The sequence below is a fragment of the Trichomycterus rosablanca genome, chromosome 12 (genome assembly GCF_030014385.1).
Source record: "Trichomycterus rosablanca isolate fTriRos1 chromosome 12, fTriRos1.hap1, whole genome shotgun sequence".
Taxonomy (NCBI): Eukaryota; Metazoa; Chordata; class Actinopteri; order Siluriformes; family Trichomycteridae; genus Trichomycterus; species Trichomycterus rosablanca.
Window position 1 is genome coordinate 34492891 of NC_085999.1, and position 23305 is coordinate 34516195.

General features: G+C 38.5%; 1 protein-coding gene across 17 annotated transcripts in view; it reads right to left on the minus strand.

Moving 5' to 3' along the window:
- Nucleotides 1-23305, minus strand: part of ttn.2 (titin, tandem duplicate 2) — a 191712-nt gene that overhangs the window by 163580 nt on the left and 4827 nt on the right. For 16 of the 17 annotated variants that reach the window (XM_063006078.1, XM_063006077.1, XM_063006075.1 and 13 more), the window contains exons 4-34: nt 20845-21132; nt 20580-20668; nt 20285-20493; nt 19800-20067; nt 18047-18274; nt 17840-17953; nt 16588-16824; nt 16210-16275; nt 15501-15759; nt 15320-15365; nt 15015-15233; nt 14478-14620; nt 14198-14373; nt 13879-14109; nt 12864-13102; nt 12211-12464; nt 11703-11867; nt 11431-11599; nt 9636-11332; nt 6558-6839; nt 6188-6454; nt 5308-5580; nt 4765-5028; nt 3920-4180; nt 3530-3790; nt 2705-2968; nt 1698-1958; nt 1356-1616; nt 489-749; nt 258-399; nt 2-170 (exon numbers count right to left, since the gene is read on the minus strand). In XM_063006078.1, the coding sequence (XP_062862148.1) occupies nt 2-170; nt 258-399; nt 489-749; nt 1356-1616; nt 1698-1958; nt 2705-2968; nt 3530-3790; nt 3920-4180; nt 4765-5028; nt 5308-5580; nt 6188-6454; nt 6558-6839; nt 9636-11332; nt 11431-11599; nt 11703-11867; nt 12211-12464; nt 12864-13102; nt 13879-14109; nt 14198-14373; nt 14478-14620; nt 15015-15233; nt 15320-15365; nt 15501-15759; nt 16210-16275; nt 16588-16824; nt 17840-17953; nt 18047-18274; nt 19800-20067; nt 20285-20493; nt 20580-20668; nt 20845-21132 (8063 nt within the window). The remainder of the gene's footprint in view (nt 1; nt 171-257; nt 400-488; nt 750-1355; nt 1617-1697; nt 1959-2704; nt 2969-3529; nt 3791-3919; nt 4181-4764; nt 5029-5307; nt 5581-6187; nt 6455-6557; nt 6840-9635; nt 11333-11430; nt 11600-11702; nt 11868-12210; nt 12465-12863; nt 13103-13878; nt 14110-14197; nt 14374-14477; nt 14621-15014; nt 15234-15319; nt 15366-15500; nt 15760-16209; nt 16276-16587; nt 16825-17839; nt 17954-18046; nt 18275-19799; nt 20068-20284; nt 20494-20579; nt 20669-20844; nt 21133-23305) is intronic. The other variant, XM_063006067.1, reaches the window with a different exon arrangement.

Here is a 23305-nt window from a genome sequence, read left to right on the forward strand (position 1 = left end):
CCGTTATATGTTTTTCAGCCGGTTCAGAAATGCGAACGTCCTTGCCCTCCACTGTGAGATGAGCCTTAGAAACACTGGAGCCAGCAACCACAGAGTACTCGCCAGCATCAGACATGCGGACACTCGGGATTATTAAACGCTGTATGTACTTATCCGTGGTAGTTTTGAATCTGCAAGGGGTCAGTGAAATGTTTCAGAGAACTGTGATCTTAAAAATAAAATGTTTATAATATTAAATCACAAAAAGCAAAAAGAACCTTTCAGTAAATTCAAATTCCTGTCCATCTTTCATCCATGTCACTTGAACATTGGGCTCAGAGAGCTCACATTCAAATACGGCCTTTTTCTTCTCAGTCACCTTGATGTCCTTGATGTGTTTGGTAAACTCAATGACACGAGCTAAATAGAGGAAAAAAAGAAATGATCAGTAAGTCAGAGGTTTAGAAACTGATTTACTCATAATTATATGTAAAAAATTAACAACTCACCCTCAACAAAAAGCTTGGCTGATGTCTCAGCAGATCCAGCCACAAACTTGTAATCTGCACTATCACCGAAGTGCACGTTGCGGATGGTGAGAGTGTGTGTGAACTGTTTAGAACGAGTCTGGCATCTGTCAGTGGATCTAATTTCTATGCCGTTCTTTAGCCATTTGTAGGTGATGCCCTCGTAATTTACTGTCACTTCAAATGTAATCGTGTCCTTCTCCTGGGCATTGAGATCTTTAAGCATGGAGGTGATTAGGATAGCTATAAAAAAAATAATGAAAACAGATTTTATTATAATTTCGATCTTCTGCAATCTTTTATTTTTAATCCATGAAACTTGCTCTTATTACAGAATATAAAGGACAGTAAGAGTGCAGATTCTCATCATATCCAGCAGTCCAGCAAAAACAGCACTGTTGGCATGGCAGCAATAAGACGATATGGTGTACCTTTTAATAATTAATAATTTTTTTGCTATACCTCATTACATGTAGACATTTATACAATCTGTCTACTAGATCTTGGAAACAACAAGATTCGTCAGACCAGTTAACCTTCTTCCATTGCTCTGACTGCCTGTTTGCTTGTCCCTCCTCGGACAGATACTTCAACCCAGTCGTCCGACCATAACAATTTGGTCCCTATCAAAGTCAATCAGGTCTTTATGCTAATCAGTTGTGCTGTCAACTAAGAGTAACTACCAATCAACATTTAATAAATCCTTTAACCTCACATGCACCACTGTTATGAATTAGTCATTGCAGTCATCACCATGTAAGTTTCTGAGGGTGGGTCATAACATTTTGGGTCATCAGTGTAACTTAGGTATGGTTCGAAAATAAAACTTGAGAGTGTGAAGGAACTTACGGCTGACAGTCAGTGTAGCCGAGACTCTGTCGTTTCCACACACAAATGTGTACTCCGCTGCATCATCTCTGCTGGTGTTCATGATCTTTAGCTGATGAAGCTTGCCCTGCACCACAATTCTGAACTTCTCACTCATCTCAATCTCAACTCCATTCTTCAGCCAGGTGGAAGGAATATTAAAATGTGAAACTTCACATTCGAATGTGGCCACCTGGGTCTCTGGGATCGCAATGTTCTTCATGGACTTTGTGACCCTCACAGCTGAAAAAAGTGCATGGATTTAGTATGGTGCTTACAACAATGTATGAACGTAAAAATGACCTACACGGCTAGGATACTTACACTCAACATATAAGTGTGCACTGCACTGCAGGTGTCCTACTACAGCGGTGTATTCTCCAGCCATGTCTTCTTCAACATTGGAAATGACCAGCTTGTGGGCTTTTCTCTCTGAAAGTATTTGGACGTTTGCGTTTGGCTTGAGCTCATGGTTCTTGAACATCCATTTCACAGGGATGTTATCATGGGATAGACTCATCTCAAATGAGGCAGAGGCATTGAGCAGAGAAGTCACATCTTTCGGCTTCTTGATGAATTTAATAGCTGCAAATTGAATTAATAGTGATCAAAACATGTTGAGACTAGCAGGACTTTCACTGGTTATCATTGTGACTAGTAACTAATATCTTGCGCCAATGTTTATATCAAATAAAACAGCAAAGCTGCATTACATTTTTTTTATCTTTTCAGGGTACTGGGTTGTCGCAGACAGCTAGAGTAGCACATCCTTGAAAGTACCAGTTCTCAGTTACTCGCTGTCCCTTTTCCATCTACTTTTTCTGTTGTGGCTGCACATGTTTTTGTGTCTTTTATTTGTTTTTGTTCATGTTATTTTGGCCACTTACCTATTTGTGATTAGTCCCTATTTTGTTTGTGGTTTTATAGGCACAGTGTTGTTTTGCCTTGATTAAACGTCCTGCATATTTATTCTTGAGGTGCAAGGCTACACCTCACACTTTAGTAGCAAGGTGTGATTCGACCTGTTCCTGTTAACAGTTTTCTGTCCACCACTTTTCTAGCTGGACAAAAGCATTTCTACTTTTTAAGATTTTTAACAAAAAAAGTTACACACCACTGTCTTAATGAAAAAAATAGTGTAAAAGGGGTGTTAGGACCAGAGAACTGAGAACCATAAATACCTAATTAAAACACTTATATTAGCAAGCAACCATCATAAAATCCTGGATGAAATAATCTGAAGGATGATAAATATCTGTGCTGATTATTGGTTGTTTCCTGGTTCTGATTGATAGTTAATATCAGGAGAGACATATTTATGACAAACTTACACTCAACGTTCAATCTTGCACTAGCAGAGAGCTTTCCGAGTTTGAATCCATAAACTGATTCATCCTGGGTGGTACAATCTTTAATCTTCAGGGTGTGAACCATGCCATCAACTATGATTTCATATTTATCACTTGGAATCATTTCCACTCCATTCTTGATCCACTGGGATCCTTTGACGTCCAAATGAGTGAGTTCTAGACTAAACACTGCCTCTTGAGTCTCAGTAACAGTTTGGTTCTTTAGGGTCTTCTTGATTTTCACAGCTGTAAAAATAAAGGAACAAAATTATGTCAGTTGTATGGCTATGTTTTAAATGTACGATGTAACAATCTTCACACTTTCTTTGTCTTTTAAAGCCACACATGATTGTGCGCCGAGAATGCACATTTGGATAGGAATGTAACCCAAGAAAACTGAAACAAATGCAGTTTTAAGTGTAAAAGCTAAATGAATGCCTTCCTAAAGTAAACATGTACAATACTAACAGTACTGCATATTATTACTTAGTATAAGTATCAACAGGTCACTGGTTGAACTATGAAAGCGTTGACTAATTGCTTTTACCTGGTTAAATAAAACACAGCCAGGCACAGCCACAGCCGGTCTAATGCGCTAGCCCTCCACTGCCAAGATCTGAGCTCGAATTTCAGCTGGAAGTTGCTTCCATAGAAACAGTTGTATAACTGCATACTGACTATTTATCCCATTATTGCTAACTGGTAACTTTCAGAAAGATGTTCTTCAGAAATGTGTTAACTCTTCAATCTTATAGCTTGTTCCATGAGACTAGTGCATTCTCAAGCATCAAAAATAAATAATTATACCTTCAACTTTCAGGTTTGCTGAGGTCTTCGAGTTAGCCACCTGGTAGGTGTACTCGCCAATGTCCTGTGGCCGTGAGATGACAATGACAAGGCGCCTCACAGCACCAATGTCTACACTCTTGACATTTTCATTGAAGTTAACAGGTTTACCATCCTTAAACCACTTGCCCTCAGCGGAGGAGCTGGCAACTTCACACTCTAGCTCAGCAGTCTGGGACTCGGCAACAGTTAAATCTTGTAGGGGTCTGTTAATGGCCCCACCTAGTGGAGGCAAACAAAAAACAAGACAGCAGTGAGAAATAATCATGGGTCACTAGCTTTTTTTTCAGTAAGGTGATATGTATGCATCTAGCTTTAATAAACAGAATCACAAGCCCACGCTTGGTCTACCTGAAACAGTAAGTTTTGCACTTGATGTCTTTTCCCCTGCAGCAAATGCGTAAAGGCCCTCTTCATCCTTCATGATACTAAGAACTGTCAGGGTGTACTTCTTGCCCTTGGACTCAATCTTGTATTTGGGACCTGTTTTAAGAGGCTGATCCTTAAATGTCCAGAGGGCATCAATGCCAGGGTGAGACAGCTCGACCTCAAAGGTGACATTTTGGGTCTCAGTACAAACACGGTCTTCCATGTGCTTTATGATGCTGATTTCTGAATAAGGAAAAAACAGTGCAGTCAAAGTTACAGATTTTGATTTTAAGACCTTTAAGATAGAAATGCATTGAGGGCTAAAATTTTGAGTCTAGTGAAAATGCTTCTATTTTTAGCTTTTTTTTTCCAAATTTAATGAAATGTGTTTCATCACAAATCATACAATCAATAAAACAATGTGAGTGAAAAATATTTTATTAACTGGGAGAAAAATGCATTTTCAAACATGCTCTTAAAACTGTTGTTCTCTACTGTATCTTCACATTTTAAGTATTTAAGTATGGCCCAAAATTACACTATCAATCAATGATGCCATTTGATGTACCTGCAAAAAAATATAATAGAAATAGTAACGTGCAGTAGTTCAACAGTTATCTGATCTGATCATGAGTAAATCATGAGATTTTTTCAATTAAAAATACTACCCTCATTTCTAACAGTGAAGTAGTGTATCGGTTTATGCACATCCATGAAATTAAGTATTGCCAGGATTAGATTTTTTCTGGGTATTTAATTCACTGCACATTACATGCTCATCAATTCTTCGTGGACTTATCACTTATATCTTTCATTAAAATACTTACTCTCAACAGAAAGTTTGCAGGATGAATCGACTCTGCCAACAACCAGTCTATACTGTCCCTCGTCAGAAGCATAGGTCCTGTTCAGTACTAGACGTTGTTTTGATCCCTTAGGAACAACCTGGACTCTGTCACTGGGTATCACCAGTTTGTCATCATGGTACCATTTCACTGTGCTAACATCAGCGGCTGAAATTTTGGCTTCTAGCACAGCTTTCGTGCCTTCGATTGTGCTGACATCCTTTAGTGGAATTACGATACCAATTGCTAAAATGACAAACAGAGATTAAACATTAAACCATGTGACATTTAGACTGAATCACGGAAAAAATGTTAAAGGGTCATTGTTCCATGAAAATAAGTTAGAAGAAACAACAAAAAGTAAAGTCTATTTAATAATGTCAAAGCATTTTTTACATAGAACATTTTTTGTGTTGTTTTGCTTTTAACAGAAACACATTAAAATTTTAAAATCAGTAGTTTTTGGCTGAGCAGTAATTCACTGACCCTTAAACACTCCTAAACAAGGTATAAAGAAAAGCTTACTCTGAACATTGAGTTTTCCTGAAGTAGAAATGAAATGAGCCGGAACGCTGAAGGAGTATTCTCCAGCATCATCTTTGTTGGCATTTTCAATAAGCAGCTTGTGTACTTGTTTGTCAATCACGATGTGAATTCTGTCGGTAGCAGAGATGGGACGACTATTTTTCATCCAAGTTCCCTCCACATTTTCCTGAGAGAATCGGACCTCCAGTTGAGCAATATCACCCTCACAGACAGTCAGGTCAGTGAGGCCTTGCATCAGTGTAATTGGACGCACTGTAAGAAGAATGCAGAACAGGTCATATTACAAACATAATACAATGAATGCAGAATTAAAATGAAAAAGCATTATTCATTGACCGTGTGAAATTAGGAAGTACAGATGTGTGGTCTGCAATAATGTATAAAGATATAAATTATTAAACTTATTGTGATGCTGAGGCAGACGAGACAGGACCCAAGTGCACAAGTCAATAATTCTGTATATGATGCTGCCTCTCATGTATGTTTAAACCATGTCATGTTTTTGAACCCTGACCTCCAGCTGGCTCATTTAAACTTCCTAGATTTTCAAAAGATGATGTACTATTCACAACTTTGTCTTTGTTTGATTGTGTTTTGTCCTTTCAGATTTCTATGTAACGTTTTATCATAATACCCATACAAAATCATATCAATTTTTGCCTATTTACTGGTAAAAAGCTATTAAAAGAAAGCCATTGTGTCTTGGTTTCATTGATTTTGCTTGCTTTCCTGTTAACAGTTTGCACATTTACATGCTGACCTTGTCAGCTTCTGACCCTATTAAGATTTTCCTTTTTATGTTCTGGATCTGAGTGAAACAAGATGCTTGCAAATTAAAAGACCTTTATTTGTAACTTACATTTCATCTTCAGAGAAGCACTTGTCTTCAAATCACCAACTTTGAAGGTGTATTTCCCCTGGTCTTCTTTCTTTACATCTTTCACACACAGGGTGTGGCGACCACGGCGGGAGGACATAACGTATTTGAGGCTCTGGCTGATCTCTTTGTTCTCAAAGTACCAGGTGCCTTCAGCATCCTCACGAGACACTTCACATTCAAACTCCCCAGAATAAGTCTCTGGTACTTCAACACTCTCCAGCCCCTTTACCATTTCAAGTGGTGCACCTGTATGATATACAGCATCATGTTTAGATTAATGTGCCATGTGTATCATTACTCACTTTATTTCTAGTAATAAAATATAAGATTTTGTAGAGTTAGTTTGAACCTTCAACATGAAGTCTGCCAGTTGTTCTTATATGGTCGTCTTCAACAACGGCGCAAGAGTACTCAGCATCATCGTCCATAGCGATGGTCAGCACGGACAGGAAATGCACCTTTCTGTCAGAGTGCATCCTGTACTTGTCCCCAGAGAAAATCTCTGCGTTGTTCTTTAGCCATTTCACCTTGATAAAAGGCTCATTGGTCTCACATTCAAAAGTTACCATGGTGTCCTTCTCTTTGGCATGGAGGTCTTCAATTTGTTGTGTGAAACTTATAACTTGCTTGGCTGAAAGAAATGGCAGAGAAAAACGTAAATATTTTGCTAATACAATAATCCTGCATTTACAAAAGCACAGCACAATGCCAGAAATTATTTATTTTCGATAAAAGCTGTCAGCGTACAATAAACCGCAATCAAGAGCAACACAAAGTGTGCGGAGCCGGTAATAAGACAAATTTTTAACAGAGTTTAATCTTTATTCAAATAAGAGTGTAGAAATGTGGCAACCAACAATAAAGGATTTAAAAGAGGAACTTTGGCATACATTAGGTAAGCTATTCCTGCCCTGGAGTGGAATCAGACCTGCTACAACCCTGACCAAGATGAAGCAGTATATTACCATAATATCACCATAAATCATGAAAGAAAGGTTTAATACGATAAAGCTTTAAGCTATAAATAAACATTTTATCAGGATTTAAAAACATCTATAGAACCTTAATTCCTAAACAGAACAGACCTGCATCACCTGAATGAAAAGCTAAAAGTACACAGCAAAAACTGGAGTATTAAAATTTCAGAGTTAAACATTTCAGAGTTGATTTTCACTCTCAAAGTGTTATTTTAACACATTCGGATTTAAATTGTGTTTAGTGTTGAAGTTATTTGGCAGAGTTGATTGGATCAGTGTTAACCTAACTTAAATTAACTTAAACTCTGCCCATGCATTTTACTTCTTCGGTTGGAGACAGGGAGACGACGGCACCATTTTCCTCCTCTCAGTCTTAATGAAAGTATTCATTGATGATGATATTGTCAGTCTAAAACATAGCTGTACTGAAGGATGTGTGTGTGAGAGTGAGAGAGAAAGTTTCTGTTGTAAGTACGCTGCACAAATTGACTACAGCTGATTGCTGCCACTTAAGTTACATCAGCTGCTTTTGGTCCTGTGTGATTTTTTTTGTTTGCGTGTTTAGCCGTCTAGTCAGTTAGGTTAGCAAGCTAAATGACTTGTTTTCTCCCTGCCTGATGGGGAACTGTGTACTGTAACTGTGTACTGTAACTGTGTACTGTGGTTGTTTTGTGTTCTTTTTTCAATGATTATTCTGGGCAAATGGTTAACATATTGGTGGCTCATATGATTGATAATCATGGGTATGTGTGTTCTATATTCTTTTTATTTGTGCCAAATAACTGCATGACAATTGCATACATTGAAATTAGATATTTAATCTCTTTTCAGATTAAATGAGAATCTGAGAAGATGATGAGGGAGATTTTTTAGCACCGCCAGAAACTTGTTAATGATCCAGGGAGAAGTGCTGATATCCTTTCCACCTTCCCAAGATTTCTGGATACAAAAGGATTGGTAAGTTTGGAATGATGTTTATACTAGGTTGAAATTAAGCATTTAATGCAATTTAATTTAAGTAGTACAACTAGTAGTTTAAAATTAATTCTTTACTAAAGGCTGATCAAGACTCTCCTGTTTTGATGACAAGACGAAATGCGTTCTTCAAGCCAAATATCATAAAAGAGGCCAAGAGGCTCACTTCAACACCAGAGCTGCGTCACGTGTTGCAGTCAGCAGGAAGTGATCCTGAGTCGACATGTGTGTTTTGTGTGTTTTGCGTGTTTTAATGCATTTGTTATAATTTTCACCTTTCATAATTTTGTAATTATAGACTAGTTTATACACTGGACAATCATTGACTGTTTACTGTTCTTAATATATGTCTCTTCATTGTTACTTACCTGGACACTACTGCAGTTTAACTGTATTATATGTAAATAATCTCTATCTTCTGGTTAGATGCTACTGCATTTCGTTGGCTCTGTACTTGTACTCCACACAATGACAAAGTTGAATCTAATCTAATAATTGCAGTCTTTTTTTGCATTAATTCATGCATTATTGTAGAGTTTAAGATCGTTTGATTATTCTGTTTTGTTTATCTTGTTTATCTGATTTAAGGGAAAATATAACCAATAGATAGACATTTCAAAACTCAACACCTCTCTGTAAAAGTATTAAATTTGATGAATTTTCCATTATTTGATTGTGACTTTGTCTTCAGCCTATGACCAACAAATGGTTTGTTGTTGCTTTTGCATCTTCAACCGCCACCAACAGAAAAAATAAATGTTATTTTTGAAAATATTTGGTGTATTGGAATTAATTCTTCGTATTATTAGAAGAATAATTTAGGGAGTTAAATGAACACTACTGAAATAGCGAAATATAACTCAGAGCATTTTTAGATAGAACCCAACAGTGGTTGCATAGCAGAGCCTGGATTTGAACCACCAATCTTCCGGTTGATAGCCCAAAGCTCTACCCACTAGGCTACCACTGTCCAAGTTCAGCCAAAGTTTGTACTCCCTTACTAACTCTGTTTTATGAGTTAAAACAGGAACTCTGACAAGGTGTTAAACATTGAACTATTTTGAAAGTGTTGATTTAACTCTTAAGAGTGTGGAGCTATATAAACCCTGAAAAAGTGTTAAAATATACTCTGTGGGAGTTAATTCAACACTGGACTTTTTGCTGTGTAGGCTATACTGTTTCAGGAGATCAGTAAATTTATTTTTAACATTTTTAATAAAATGTGTTGTAAAATAATAAACTATTCTTGAGGACAGTCAGCAGATTTGATAAGTTCACACATAAATAGCCAGTAATTTAGTGTAAATTCTCTTGAATCACCACGGATGTGTCTTAAACCATTTGAGCAAGTGATGAGCCTAAATCAGAAAAAACAACCTGAAACCAACGCACAGCACAGAGCAAAGAGTTTACAATACAACAAGATAAGCCAAATATCATGCCAGTATGAATACAAGGTAAAGTAATGTACATACCTTGTACAAGCAAGAAGGCATGGCTTGAAGTTTCTCCTGCAACATTAATGGCTTTCACCATGATGCTAGCCGAGTCCTCAGCTGAAACATCTCTAACAACCAGTTCACAGACATGGTCTTCAGGCCAGTACCAGTAAACTCTGTCAGATTTTTCCATCAAGATTCCATTCTTGAACCACTGGCATTCTGGATCTGGTTTGCCAATGACTCTGCAACGGAAGCGTACTTCATCGCCCAAGGTGACTGTCTGGCTCTGGATTCGTTCTAAGATCTTTGGTGCCTCCATGCTGGGAGATAAAGTTATCTTTTCAGGTCTGATGACTGGAATAGTAAGTTTGGCTTCCTCTTCCATCTTCTTTCTCTCAGCCTCAGTTATTTTCTTTGTCCAGTGCAGAAGCTCCTCTTTTCTTTTTTTCAGCATTTCTTCATAGGACTCGTCCTTCCTGCGAGATTTAAACTCCACCGAAGAGATAGCCTCGTAGTAGCCCTCTTCAGTTCTGCGTTTAAATTTGCTTCTCAACTCCTCCGACTCTTCAGTAGACCTCTCATGAACTACTCTTTCTGCCCTTTTCAGCTTGACAACCTCTTTGTCTTGAGAAACCTCAGCAGGTTTATCCACCTTCACAACATCAAAAGACACTCTGCCATGTTCTGGTCCGGGACCCTCTGGAGCCTTTATCTCAGGGGCACGGCGCAAGATTGTCCTGAAGTCCTCCCTCTGATTGATCTCTAGCTTAACCGTGTGCTCGGCAGTGCCCTCAGGGCTCTCAGCCAAAACTCTGACATCTCCAGAATCATAAGACTTGCAGTCTGTAATCTCAAGGTAGTGAATGCCATCATACTGTAGTCGGAATCTTTTGCTCTTGCGAATAAGATGTCCATTCATATACCAGTTGACTTTTGGGCTTGGGTATCCAGTCACTCTGCAGCGGAATTTTGCAGTTTCTCCCTCCAATACCCTAATAGGCTCTGGAAGCAAGACAATCTCTGGCTTAGTTTTCTCTGTAACTTCATCCCCAGTTACTCCAGTAGGACCTCCTTCATGAGCAATGCGCTCAATTTCCTCTATTCTCTGTCCCCTCCTACCCTCAGGTAGCTGACTTTCCTCAACGAGGCCCTTCTCATCTTTTACAATCAAGGTGGCAGAAGTCTGGTCAACACCAAATTTGTTGGTGGCTCTGCAAGTGATGACTCCACTATCTCTGGAATAAGCAACCTCATAGTCAAGGCTGCAATAGCCAAACTCGTTAACCATGCGCAACCTGTTGGCAGCTTCCAGTGGTTTGCCATCGTGCAACCACTCAACAACCATGGTAGGATCACCAATAGGAGTAAGTCTGCATTCAAAATGTGCAGGGCCAAAACGCTTGAGTCTGACTGAGGTCAGCTTCTTTTTGAAGTGAGGTTTCTGTTGCTTCTCCTTGTCATAAAGATCACCCTCTTCCCACTGTTCCTGTCCATAACGTAAATGCAGTGGCTCCAATTCTGGGGCAGCAATTTCCTTCGCCTTGTAAGTTCCCTTCGGGATAATTAGTTTTCTCTCTGGTTCAGGTCCAGCAAACTCTACCTCAACATTGACTCTGCAACGTGTGGTATCTCGGCCAGCTTTGTTAATAGCTGTGGCAGTGTACCATGCACTGTCTGAACCAGTGGTTTGAGGAATCTTGAAACGTGCCTCTCCTTTGGCACCCTCAATCCTAAAAAATGATAACATGTCAATATCTCCACATTTAAACCTACATTAATACAAGTAAGAACATCACAAACACACATCATATAAATGCGGAGGTCTTACTTAATCTGAGGGTACTTGTGTGGAGAGATAATGTCACTGTTTTTCAGCCAGACGATGTCAGGGAGAGGGTTTCCAATGGCTCTTACAGCCAAATCAACCAGGGTTCCCTCTTTGACACTGACATTCTTTAGCTTTTCGATGAACTGTGGTCTAATCAAGTTTTCCTTGGCTGTACATTAAGAATGAAATCAGTTCAGATAGTTTTGGGATGAAGTCTACATTGTCTTTAAAGTTTATTATATACAGAAAAAAAGCAAAAAATTCAAACTTACCTTCTACAGTAAGAGTCATAGAAACAGTGGTTTTTCCAGCTCTGTTCTGAGCAACAACGGTCCACTCTCCGGAATCATGGGGCATAGCAGGAACCACAATTAAAGACTGTGTTCCATCTTCCTTCACTACAATCTTGTGGGTGTAGTCATTCACCACTTGTTGTCCTTTAATAAAGTATTCACATCATGGTATTAGTTTCATATTTATTCATGTGGCAGATCTAAACATACAGCCTTAATTTTCAATGTTTTGATTTAGTCAGTCCTTCGCTTTGTGTGCTGTCACTGCATAATTGCCGCCAATTGAGGACCAAATCAAGGACCAACTGCATAAACGCAATGTCTTTAATGTGCTGTGCAATAATGTAGTTATAACTGTAAAGGTAGCAAATGGTTAACGTTTTATAAACTGTATAAGGAGGTACAGTTTATTTCTCATACAAATATGCTGACCACAACAGGAAAATCATGTGACTGGAAAAAGGACAGAAATCACCATTAAGCTTACCATTGTGAAACCAGAAAGTGTCTGGCATGGGTCTTCCAACAACTTTCAAATCAAATCTTGCAGTTTGTCCTTCAGAGCACCTGAAGGATGATGGCTTCATAAGAAAAACAGGTTTGTAAAGCCTTTCCAGCTGGCTCTCATCTGTATCATCCAATCTGCGGGCAGGTGAGCGTCCAGGAGAACGGCTAACAGAACGTGAAGGGGAACGTCCAGGTGAGAGGCTAATGGAGCGTGCAGACATGGGTGATTCAGACCTAAAACAGCAATGAAAATGTACGAAGTTATATTTACTGCTTCCACTAAAGTTAGAGGCCTAGGTGACGAAACTCGGAAAGACAGGAAGGAACTTTTCTTAACTTTTAATGTTTTTAAGTCAAATTTAAAAATTGGAATTTAAGAAACACAACAAAAATAGGATGATAACCCAACAATACACACAGAAATTAAAACTGTTTAATTAACACACTACAAACCCCATCATGCTCTTCACACAATAATCACTTGATCACCCCCCCACTAAAAGCTCATCCCTCACCTGAAGCCCATTCCCCACATGAAGCTCACATGAAGAAATGCTGTCCGGCAATCATGCTGTAAAGCAGCTCATTTGTGGCACTGTATATTTAGTAGAATAAATTATTATAAGAACTTACTGTACTCTCCTCACTCCCTCTGCCTGAGGATAGTAGGGCTGAGCAGCAGCAGTCGACTCCACATACAGTTTGCCAGAGCTGATAGCATTTCCCTTCATGTTACTGGCGAACGCCGTGTAGACGCCCTCATCTTCTGGCAGCACCACAGGAAGACGCAGACTGGCTCTACCATCCTGAAGAACCTCCATCTGGTAACGGCCTCCATGCTTGATGCGCTTGCCATCTTTGTACCATGCAATCTATCATAACAAATCAGAGAGATACATGTGTAAATTGTTACAGTGTTAAAAGGAAATATCTATATAAAGACTGCTATTCAAAATATAAAAGGGAAACTTGACGTCAAAAAATGTGTTTCTCCACACAAACTGAAGGTGGTGTCTGCAAATTATGGGAAGGAATGACACTAATGACAACTAGTGGAAAATAGAGATGACACAGAAATACCTTTTTTTCTTTTTTTTTTATCAATCGGTTCAAGTTTAAATCCAATTAAAGTGCAAAGCACACTGTATTAGTGCATTTTAAACTCTTTTTTACTCTTTTAATTTTTGTTCACTATATATGTTTTACACAGTACACAAAAAATAAAGGTCCGCTTAACAGGGCCTCCAATCTCTGTAGTGGACTTTTCTCCCCACCAAGTCTGCGGAGATCTACGGACAGTTCACTGGATGTCATGGCTTGGTTTTTTGGTCTGTCAGTGCAGTGTAATTTGTGGCAGCTTACAGACCCTGGGGTTCCTTTCCAAACTATGCACATTAATTCAAATTGTAACATGTCACTAATTTCACTTTTTGATTAAATTAATTTTGAAAAAACTGACTGAGTGTAGAATGATAAGTACAATGGCAAAAATGTCTATTCAAAATCAAATTCACAACACAATTAAGGGGCCTGAATACTTTCTGAATTCTCTGTATTTTACACAAAATTCTCTGTATTGTACATGAAAAGTAAAGGTTTTAGTGTGAAGAGTTAGAAGAGTTATATTGTTCTAAATATCGTTTACTACCTTTGGCAGGGGATTTCCTTCCATTTTGCAGTGGAAGGTAACACCCATTCCTTCCATGATCCTGTAGCTTTTAACAGATGTGCTGAATAAGGATCCAACTGCCTCATGCTCAGCCACGTTTATCACCATCTCTTCTCCATCCTCCATCACAATCTCTCGATATGTGATCTTCAGGATCCTGATTTCAATCTCTTGAATAATTCTCTGCTCAATAGCAGAAATCTGAAATTCCTGAGAACAATATTAATAAAGACTCGTTATTATCTGTTGGTGCTGTTCACACATACAGCCACTCTGTAAAAAAAATAATCTTTTGTACCCTTTCTGTTACGAATGTTTGCCTCATCTGTGCTTGTTGAGCCATTCTTCTCTGTAATTCGTATTCACTCACAACCACAGCGGGCACGTCTGCCTCTCTGGGCTCTTGCACCACTGTAGTGGTCACTTCTGTTCTGTAGGTCACATCCTGTGTTTTCATATATGCTTCATATTCCTCTGTAAAAAGACACAGGCAGATGGAAATGTATTCTTTCCTAACATTATTATGATGTAAATTTTTGCATATAGTTGTACTGCTAGTGTGCAGCTGTGTTGCTGACCTTCTTCCAGAAGACTTGCAGAGGCAGATATCTCCCCATTCTGATTTCTGGCAGAGACGGTGTACTCTCCAGCGTCATCAGCAAAAGTCATGGAAATTTCCAGTTTGCATTCTCCTGTGTCTTTATTGTAGCTTACTCTATATCTAAAGATTAGGGGAAAAAACTAACACTTAGCAACTTACTGACCCTATGTGACACAATTTACTATGGTATTCTTACAGAGAGACTTAACAAAATGGCTAAGTTGCCACTGTTGGGCCCTTAGGACTCATTTGCTTTAGCTAGCATCAATCGCTTCCACTCACGTCCCTAACAGGACAAACATTTTAGATCCCGTATCCCATAAAATTCAGATTCAGTTACCCCAGTTTACCTTGAATGACTTTGAAGTTTTATACTGACTTAAAACTCTTGCTAACTTCAATAAATTCAAGACCTCAATAGTTCAGCTACAGTACATCTCCAGATGTACTATAGCCATTTACTACCTAAGATCAAATTCTGCAACCATCCCTTACTTATTCTTATTCAGAATACCTGTATCCGGAAGTGAGTGGAACACCGTTCTTCTTCCAGTGGACATGAGGTTTAGGGCTGCCTCCAATTTGGCAAACAAATATGACACTGCCACCTTCTACAAGCTTCTGTATCACTGGCTTCCTCACAAAGAATGGAGCTGCAGCTGCTCCAGCTTCCACAGTCTCAGAGACTGCACTCACTTCTGTGAAGGCCATTCCTTTAGTCTCAATAACAGCCCTAAAACAAATGGCAGGATTTGTTTACAAGGTTCAGTGAGTGTTAATGGCAAGCATTATCTTTTGTGTCAGGATTTTGTTACTTACATTTTCTCCACAGTAATTTCTGCTTGACTCTCAATCTCTTCCGATACTGAAATGAAGCAGGGTAAATATCAATGAGATTTTACTTCATTTTCTTCACATGTATGTTTTGCATTATGATCCAATTAGGCTGAAACCATGAAACCATGAAAGGCAAAAAAGAAAAAAGAAAAAACAGCATTACCTTTAACAAGCAGGTAGCAAGATGTGCTAACAGTTCCGGCTTCATTGGTAGCTGTGCAAGTAAAACGTCCACTATCTTCAGCAAAGGCTTCACGGATCACTAAACGAGCGTATCCTTGCTCATATGTGATCTGGAAATCAATGGAGCTCTCAATCCTGTAGTCCTCTCTGAACCACATGATGCCTGGTGTGGGGTGACCTGAGATCTGGCACACCAGAGTCACAGATTCTCCCTCTATAACAGTCATGTTCTTCAAGCCCTGAGTGACAGAAATCAGTTCTGATTAAGTAACTGTATCGTTCCTACATTGGGTATGCATATTAACAAATATACTTCAGAATGTTTCTTCAGGAGAAAGAATAATAATGTCATGTTATAAACTGTACATTGAATCTCACTCTGTTAATAATTGTTACTTTTAGATGCATGTTTTTATATCCTTATCAATTAATGTAATTTTTTCACCCTCATTCTTTTGCTTTGAAAAAATGTCATGCATGACATTATTCAATAATGCCTTTTTAGTACCACCAACTTAATAAATCAACATTTTTATATTAGACTTTTTTGCCAAAATGCCAGGTGGTGTAAGAATCAGATGATGAGAATGAGAATGTGAATTTATTCAATCTTAAAAGCTACAAAACATTTTAAAATCTGTTATGGAATAATCTGCAAATCAAAGCATCATACATGGCAAATTACTTACAGCAACAAGAGTTGGAGGAACACTCGGCTCCTTGGCTGCTGAGGGGATGGCTGCTTTCTCAACAACCTGCAAGATTTCAAAATTTTAGTGATGGAATCCTTACTGCTGGCAGCTAAATGAGCAGTGGGATGTATGTTATGGGGTAAAATGTTAAAAGGAAGAAAAATGTTCATTAAAACTTCAGACAGAAAATGATGAAAAGAAGCAAGGAGATAAAGGTCAAGAGGAAATCCCAAGTTAAGGTGAAATCTGTAGGGGAAATTGTGACCACACAGGTAATTATATGACTGGAAAGAATGGAAAAATGAACAGTGAGCAACTCATGAGATTAAAAATACACATTAGCTGATCTGGCAGACATTAGTCCAAACTACAAACCTGTGTCTCCCATTCCCCTGTATAAGAAGCTTCTATCTGTCTTTGAAATTCTGCCTGGAAATGTGCCTGATAATTGTCAGTAGCATCTCTAAAGGGAGGAGGCGTCGGCTCTGGAGTCACTCTTGTTTGCACGACCTTATGAGTCGGACGCTTGACAGGCTTGATGATCTTTTGAGTAGCAGATGTAGATGACAGTTCTTTATGCAGCGTGGCAATAGCAGAGCCAGCTATTGAGACCTAACCAACCCAAGCAGAGCAGTGTCAATCACAAGACTGGAATCTAAAGGTCAGGATTTATCGTTTATTTGATTAGCCACTCCAGACGGGCATCATGGATTAAAAAAGAACCACTCTGGATTATGTGATGAAATGGAATGGGTTATAAGAAGTTAGGAATAAACAGAAACTTAATATAATGGGGTAATATAACGTGGTTAATATTTTAGCTTCAGTTGATGATTCAAAATATTGTAAGGGGAATAAAAAGAATGATGGATTTTTTTTTATTTAGGAATGACAGCAGGCTTCAAAACATGATATTAGGTTCAAAGATGTCAGTTTATTGGTATTAATATGTTGCATGTCAGGCAAGCAGTGTATTTTGTAGATTACAAATCTGATTAGTCCTTTTGATAATTTAGGTTAACCATATTTGGTTTCTTTGTTTGTTTTTAAAGTACCCCTGATGTCAAAAACATGATTTTTAAAGATCAAAATTGGTAGAAAAGCGCCAAACTGAAACATACAATTTGGTTCCCTTCTGCTAAGCATGCACAGAATCCTTTTAATTAGAAATTTCATTAGAATTTGCAGGTAACCAGTCAGCTGCTGGTCTGTTAGCTTTGTGCCAGTGTTAACTACATTAGAGTTATTATGAACTATTAAAGGTACTGTTGTGTGACTACTATTGCATTAATTAGTAAGAACATAAACATTTATACACAGCTGACCTAAAAAGATGACTAAAATGAACAATGATCTGCACACTGAAACACAATCTGTTCTTCACAGTGTGACAGAACAGTAACAATCCAACTGATATTAGAATTTGAAATTTGACGGCTATATGAGATGTAAAACGCTAAACCTCTGTCACTTTCAGTAGGATCGACCAGGATCACTGATTTGGTCGAGGGGTACTTTAAGATAAATGGTCAGAATAAACGACATTATTATTATTATTATAAAGCATTTATTATGCCATTTTTGCCATTTAAAATTGCACTGCTTGCCTGATGCTACTAGCGCTTACCTCATAGCTATGATCAGGTTTAGGAACAGAAACTTTTGAAACTGTGAAATGTGGAACTGAGGGTGGGGCAGCGTCAGTTTTCACCTGAGGCTTAACCTCAGTAGTTCTTTGGATCTATCAGACATCAACAAGTACAGGGTTGGTTTACAAGAACATCTTTCACCATACAAAATGTACCCCTTCCTAAATGCATCAAACACCTCTAACCTGAGTGACATGAACAGTCTGCTCAGAGGGAGCGCTTGGCATGGCACTTGAAATCTGCAACACCTCCACTTGACTTTGGGCCTGGTGCTTAGCACTAAGCACACTCTGCTGTTTTATATCCATTTCCTCTTCAGCCAAATCGCTTTCAACATGCACAGGCTTTCGCACACGTGCTTGATCCACCGCGGCAAGCACCGTAGCCACAGCTTCAGCTTTTTTCTCATCACCCTGGCAATCAATAATAAGTACTCATTGTTATCTAGTACATCAAGAAAAATCGATAACCTTGGTTAAAGACGTGCACCAATCAATGCGCTGTGGGTAAGAACAGGCCATGAGAAACACATGACGTGAGTGGTTCAGGACCTCCTGATTTGTGAACTGCCATTGCAGTAGTCTGATGGAGCCAGGAATAAATTATCTGGTGAAGTTCCTTTGTACACTGTGCTTGCTTAACTTCTTAAAGAGTAACATAAGCAAAAAATCTCAATCTGAAATGACAAGCTTGCTTGATATGCTTTTACATCCTGGTGTCCTCAAAGACAGCACATCATAGTTCCTCAATTTAAGAGTAAACTTGGTCCTTAGTGCCCCATATAAACAGATCATCTCGACATGTCCCAGGCACACAAACAGGCACAACAGGCTGTGCCTTTGCCACTGTTCAATTTCGAAGTCTGCTGTCTTGTTGCATTCCTGCACCAGTTGCAGGGTATCGGTGGAGTTCATAGTGTTTAGTGCTATTCGTGTGAAGAATGGTTGTGTACAGTGCTGCAAAATTGCTAACCTTGTATGAATCCGCAAAATAAAGCAACTGTAATTTCACATGCAAAATTTAATATCGAAAAGGCTGGTGTCAGTGGGAAATTAACCTTGATGAACAACAACAGATTAACTTTCTGACAGTCATAGAATTCAAAATGGTAGAAAACTGAATACAAGTAAGACGAATGAAATGAAAGAAACACACACATCAATGGAACTGAAAAGCAGGATAAAGTTCGACATGATGAAAGTCATCTGAGGCATCAAGACACAAAAGTGAATAAAGAAGCTGGATGGGTGACTTAATCACATCACTCAACAATCAAACTACCTGTTCGGTTGGTGGTGCAGGAGGGACAGTAGCAGTGCTGCTCTTTACACTGAAAGGCTCTGCAGAGCCGGAAGGAGGCTGCCGACTACGAGCATGGTCCACTGCCACCACCACAGTGGCAACAGCATTGGATTTGTCTTGAGTGTTTTGCAGTTCCTTTTAACCATGCAGGTAAAATTAGGATCCATACAAAATATGTGTTTATATGACAATTATTTTAAATCACAGGTAGATATTTATAAACCATTTTAATTTTACACTCCCATTAATCAGCCCCCACTATTTAGATTTGTATGATATCTAAGGAAGGGTCAGGGAATAGGAGGGTTGTGTCAGCAAGGGATTTCAAGGAAATAAGACCCACCACATACAGGATACAGCAGTGGTAAAACTTGAAAATGAAATTAAATAATTCATATAATTGATCGTATGTGCCTGTAAAATAGTTAAGCTTAATCACTGGACATATGTTGAATGTCTGTGTTTACAGTATTGTGGTGACAGTGAGAAGATTCAAAAGAATATTGATAGACTTGAAACACACTATAATAATGTGAGCTCGCCTGCTGCTATTTACAGGTACTTCTAAGAAGAACTTTTCTCCTTTACATGTAAAGCAGTTGAACAGGGTTTAAACTTCGTGAAAATAATGCTCACCTCTTTGACAACAACACCGCTGACTTGCTGCTGCATGGCGGCAGAGCCTTCCCAGCGCTGCTCCACGCGGATCTGAGTTGAGGTTTGAACCTGCGTAGCTGTAGCTCTAGCTGCCAAACTGGCCATATAGCTGGACTCAGACACGTAGCCCTCCTGCTTCCAAGGAGGCAGGACTTCTGTGCTTACTGTGACCTGTTTTCGGGTCAGCACTGGAGACTTGACTGGTCTGATGGGTGATACTGACAGTCTTGTGGAAGATGAAACAGTTCTAAATATAAAAAAGGGGGCAAAATGATTTTTGATCAGAACAGAGAGAAGTCCTTTTTACTAATCCTGAGTATATTAAAGCTGTATTATGTTTTAGGGGGTTGCATACACCAATCAGACATAAAATTAAAACCACCTCCTTGTTTCTACACTCACTGTCCATTTTATCAGCTCCACTTACCATATAGAAGCACTTATTAATTAAAGATGTAGCGTACCTGACAGGTGTAGGTGTGGGTGCCTTAACATGTCTAACAGGAGAAGGCGACTGGTGGCGAGTAGCTGATACTTTAGCCGTAAGAGATGGTGGGGACTTGGAGGTTGGTTTGGGTGGCACACGCGGCGGAGTCCTGTGGGCCATCTGAGTCAAAACACCTCCCTCCACTTGCATTTGCATGGATGAGGCTTCAAAGTGAGCTTCCATTTTCTGTGGAATGAGCAAAAGCCAGAGGTAAGCAGAGCTGCATCGAGAGTAAAAACAAAACTCAGCATTGTTTAACGGATAATGATTACCTTTTCCACTCTAGTTTGGCGAGTCTGGGAAATCTGAGAGGTTGAAATAACTGTCTTGATTTTCTTAGCAGGCACTGCTTCTTCTTCACCTGTAAAGTTCAACCAGGCTGCAGTTAATAGCCATGTCAGTGTCCTACTTAAGCACTTCATTAGCAGGTAATAAATTAAATAAATGAATCTGCCTCTCCTGGGCGACCTGTCTTAATATACATTTTTTTACAGCTTTAAGACACAATCCATGACTAATGGTAATTATGAACAGTACCTTGAACCAGCAGTTCGGCTGTTGAAGTGGCACGTCCACTGCTGTTGGAGGCACTAACTGAGTAGGTTCCAGAGTCTTCAGGGAAAGCTTCGGCAATCAACAGACTGTAAAGGTCTCCATCTTGAACAATCTGAAAGTCGGCGGAGCTCTGAATCTCAGCTCCCTCTCTGTAGAACTTCACCACAGGTGTAGGGATTCCTGTTACACGCACGTCCAGTCTTACTTTGCTTCCTTGTCTCACGGTCATGCTTTGTAGTCTCTGAATAAAATTCGGCGGCGCAGTTTCCGCTGCAAGAGATTGAGACATAGCAGAGTACCGTTCAATACCACACAGTTCAACACCCACTAACTATACTACTGTAAAACCGGTGGGCTATAAAGTAAAGAAAAACAAAAATGTAACCACTTTTTTATCCTATTCAGTATACTTCCACTATAAATACAGTATCTGTATATTCAGTTATTTAGTACCTTCTTCACATTTACACACAATGTTTTGTCTATGTACTTATTCACATTAACATAAAGTAGGTATTTTTAAACTCAACCAAAAGAAGAAGAGGTCCCCAAATTCTAAAAAAGATACGTAATTAAGCTGTTATGTTATGTTTAAGTGAAAGATTATTTAGATGAGTTGGGTTTAATTCTAACAACTCTGTCCTATTCGCCACTACAACGTCCTCAAACATGTTATACTGTTATAAAGATGAACACACCAGATACTAAGAAAGTCATCTTTTCACCCAAATTATTAAGCAGTAAAGCAGACTTGATTTCTATAATTTATAACTGTCATAAATGTAAAGGTTATGCTGTTTTTGTTGGTTTAATTTCGTTACATTTATTCAATAAAAAGGACTAAAGTCGTGCTTATATTAAAATGATGTGCTTAATATTTAAATGTGTTGCTATAAGATTGACGGTTAACGGTTAACCTTGACGGTTAAAAAATTTGGCACAATTTGCATCGTTTATTTTAATTATCTGTAGGAAAATAACCTATTACAAACAATATGAACCCAATGGCTATATTTTTAGAAAGACGTTCTGTTGAATTTAATATATATTTTTTTCTAATTAATGACAGACGAACATATATTAAATATCAAGTTAGTTAAATATTGCTAGCTATGTACATACGCGGACCTCATTGCATTTTCTAATCTAATATTAGTCCAAATTAAAGTTTTGTGGGTAAAAGGCAAGTTTATAAAGTTAACGTAAGTTACCTATTTTATCTTGAGACCTCATCTCCACTTACAAATCACCACCCGTTAATAACGGCTAAATCAGGGAATCGATTCAATAAGAGTCGATTCTTTAATTTTAGGCATAGAAAAATGAGCTCGATTCCGATGTTGTAGAGTCGACTCACTCTGTACACTTTGCACTCTGTTGGAGATTCAGTTGCTGTAAAATACTGTATAGATTAGCCAGACCACCTACATAAAGTTTAGAAAAACAGGTCAATTTCCTTTAGGACAGGATCAGACCCAGGTATTTGAGACCTGTGTTGCTGTGAGACACCCACGTTACAGGTTTTACTGTTTTTATTTTATTTACAAAAATGCAAATAATAAAGTAGAAAGTAAAATGTATTTAGTAAGAGAAATAAATTAGAATACTGCATCCCTGATATGTTGCAGCCCTATCTCCCCATGATTTAAGTATGCATGCATTAAACGAATTTCTTCTCAAATGGTTTTATCACATGGTTGGGCTCACTTACACTGCTATAAATACCTGCCCTTAATTCCTCTGGACATGCTATGGGTTCTTAGCATATCCATTTTTTATTTGGCAGAGATCTCCATATCACAGAGCCATATGCTGAAAACTGAATCCCTACTTGTGCTGTTACAGCAGTTAGATGCCAACAGTTAAACGCAGTGCCAACCTGCTTCAGCATATTCTGAGAGCCTTATATAAAATGTGATAAAGTTTTTCTTGCTATTTAAAAAACAATGTAAAAATACATTGCATTTAAAGTGCTTGACAGCCTGGAAATATAGACGTTTAACAGACACAAGTGGCTGTGTCTGAGGGAGACCACTGTTCTCTATCATTTTCAATGGGTACTGTCAATCTTGTTCTTTTTATATAGGCCCAGAGAAGAAAAAACATTTTGGGTTGGCATGTAATATCATTTGTTAGCCTTTCTGACATACTGTATGTACTAGAACAAATACTTTTTAATGCTTAGGTTAAACTGTAACTTTTTTAGGTAGATGAAAATTGAACCCATTTGTCTGGCCATAACAATTTGCCTTTTATCAATGTCACTCAGGTTTTTATGCTGATTTGTCTGCTGCATTCAGCATGTGAACAACAAATAACTACCATCAGCCCAATATTTAGTATATATTCCTGATTTTAACACACACACTTATTATTCCAAAATAGTCATGGTGACCTCAATGTTTTTAGTGATCTGTGTAACAAGTAGCAATAAGCAACGTTC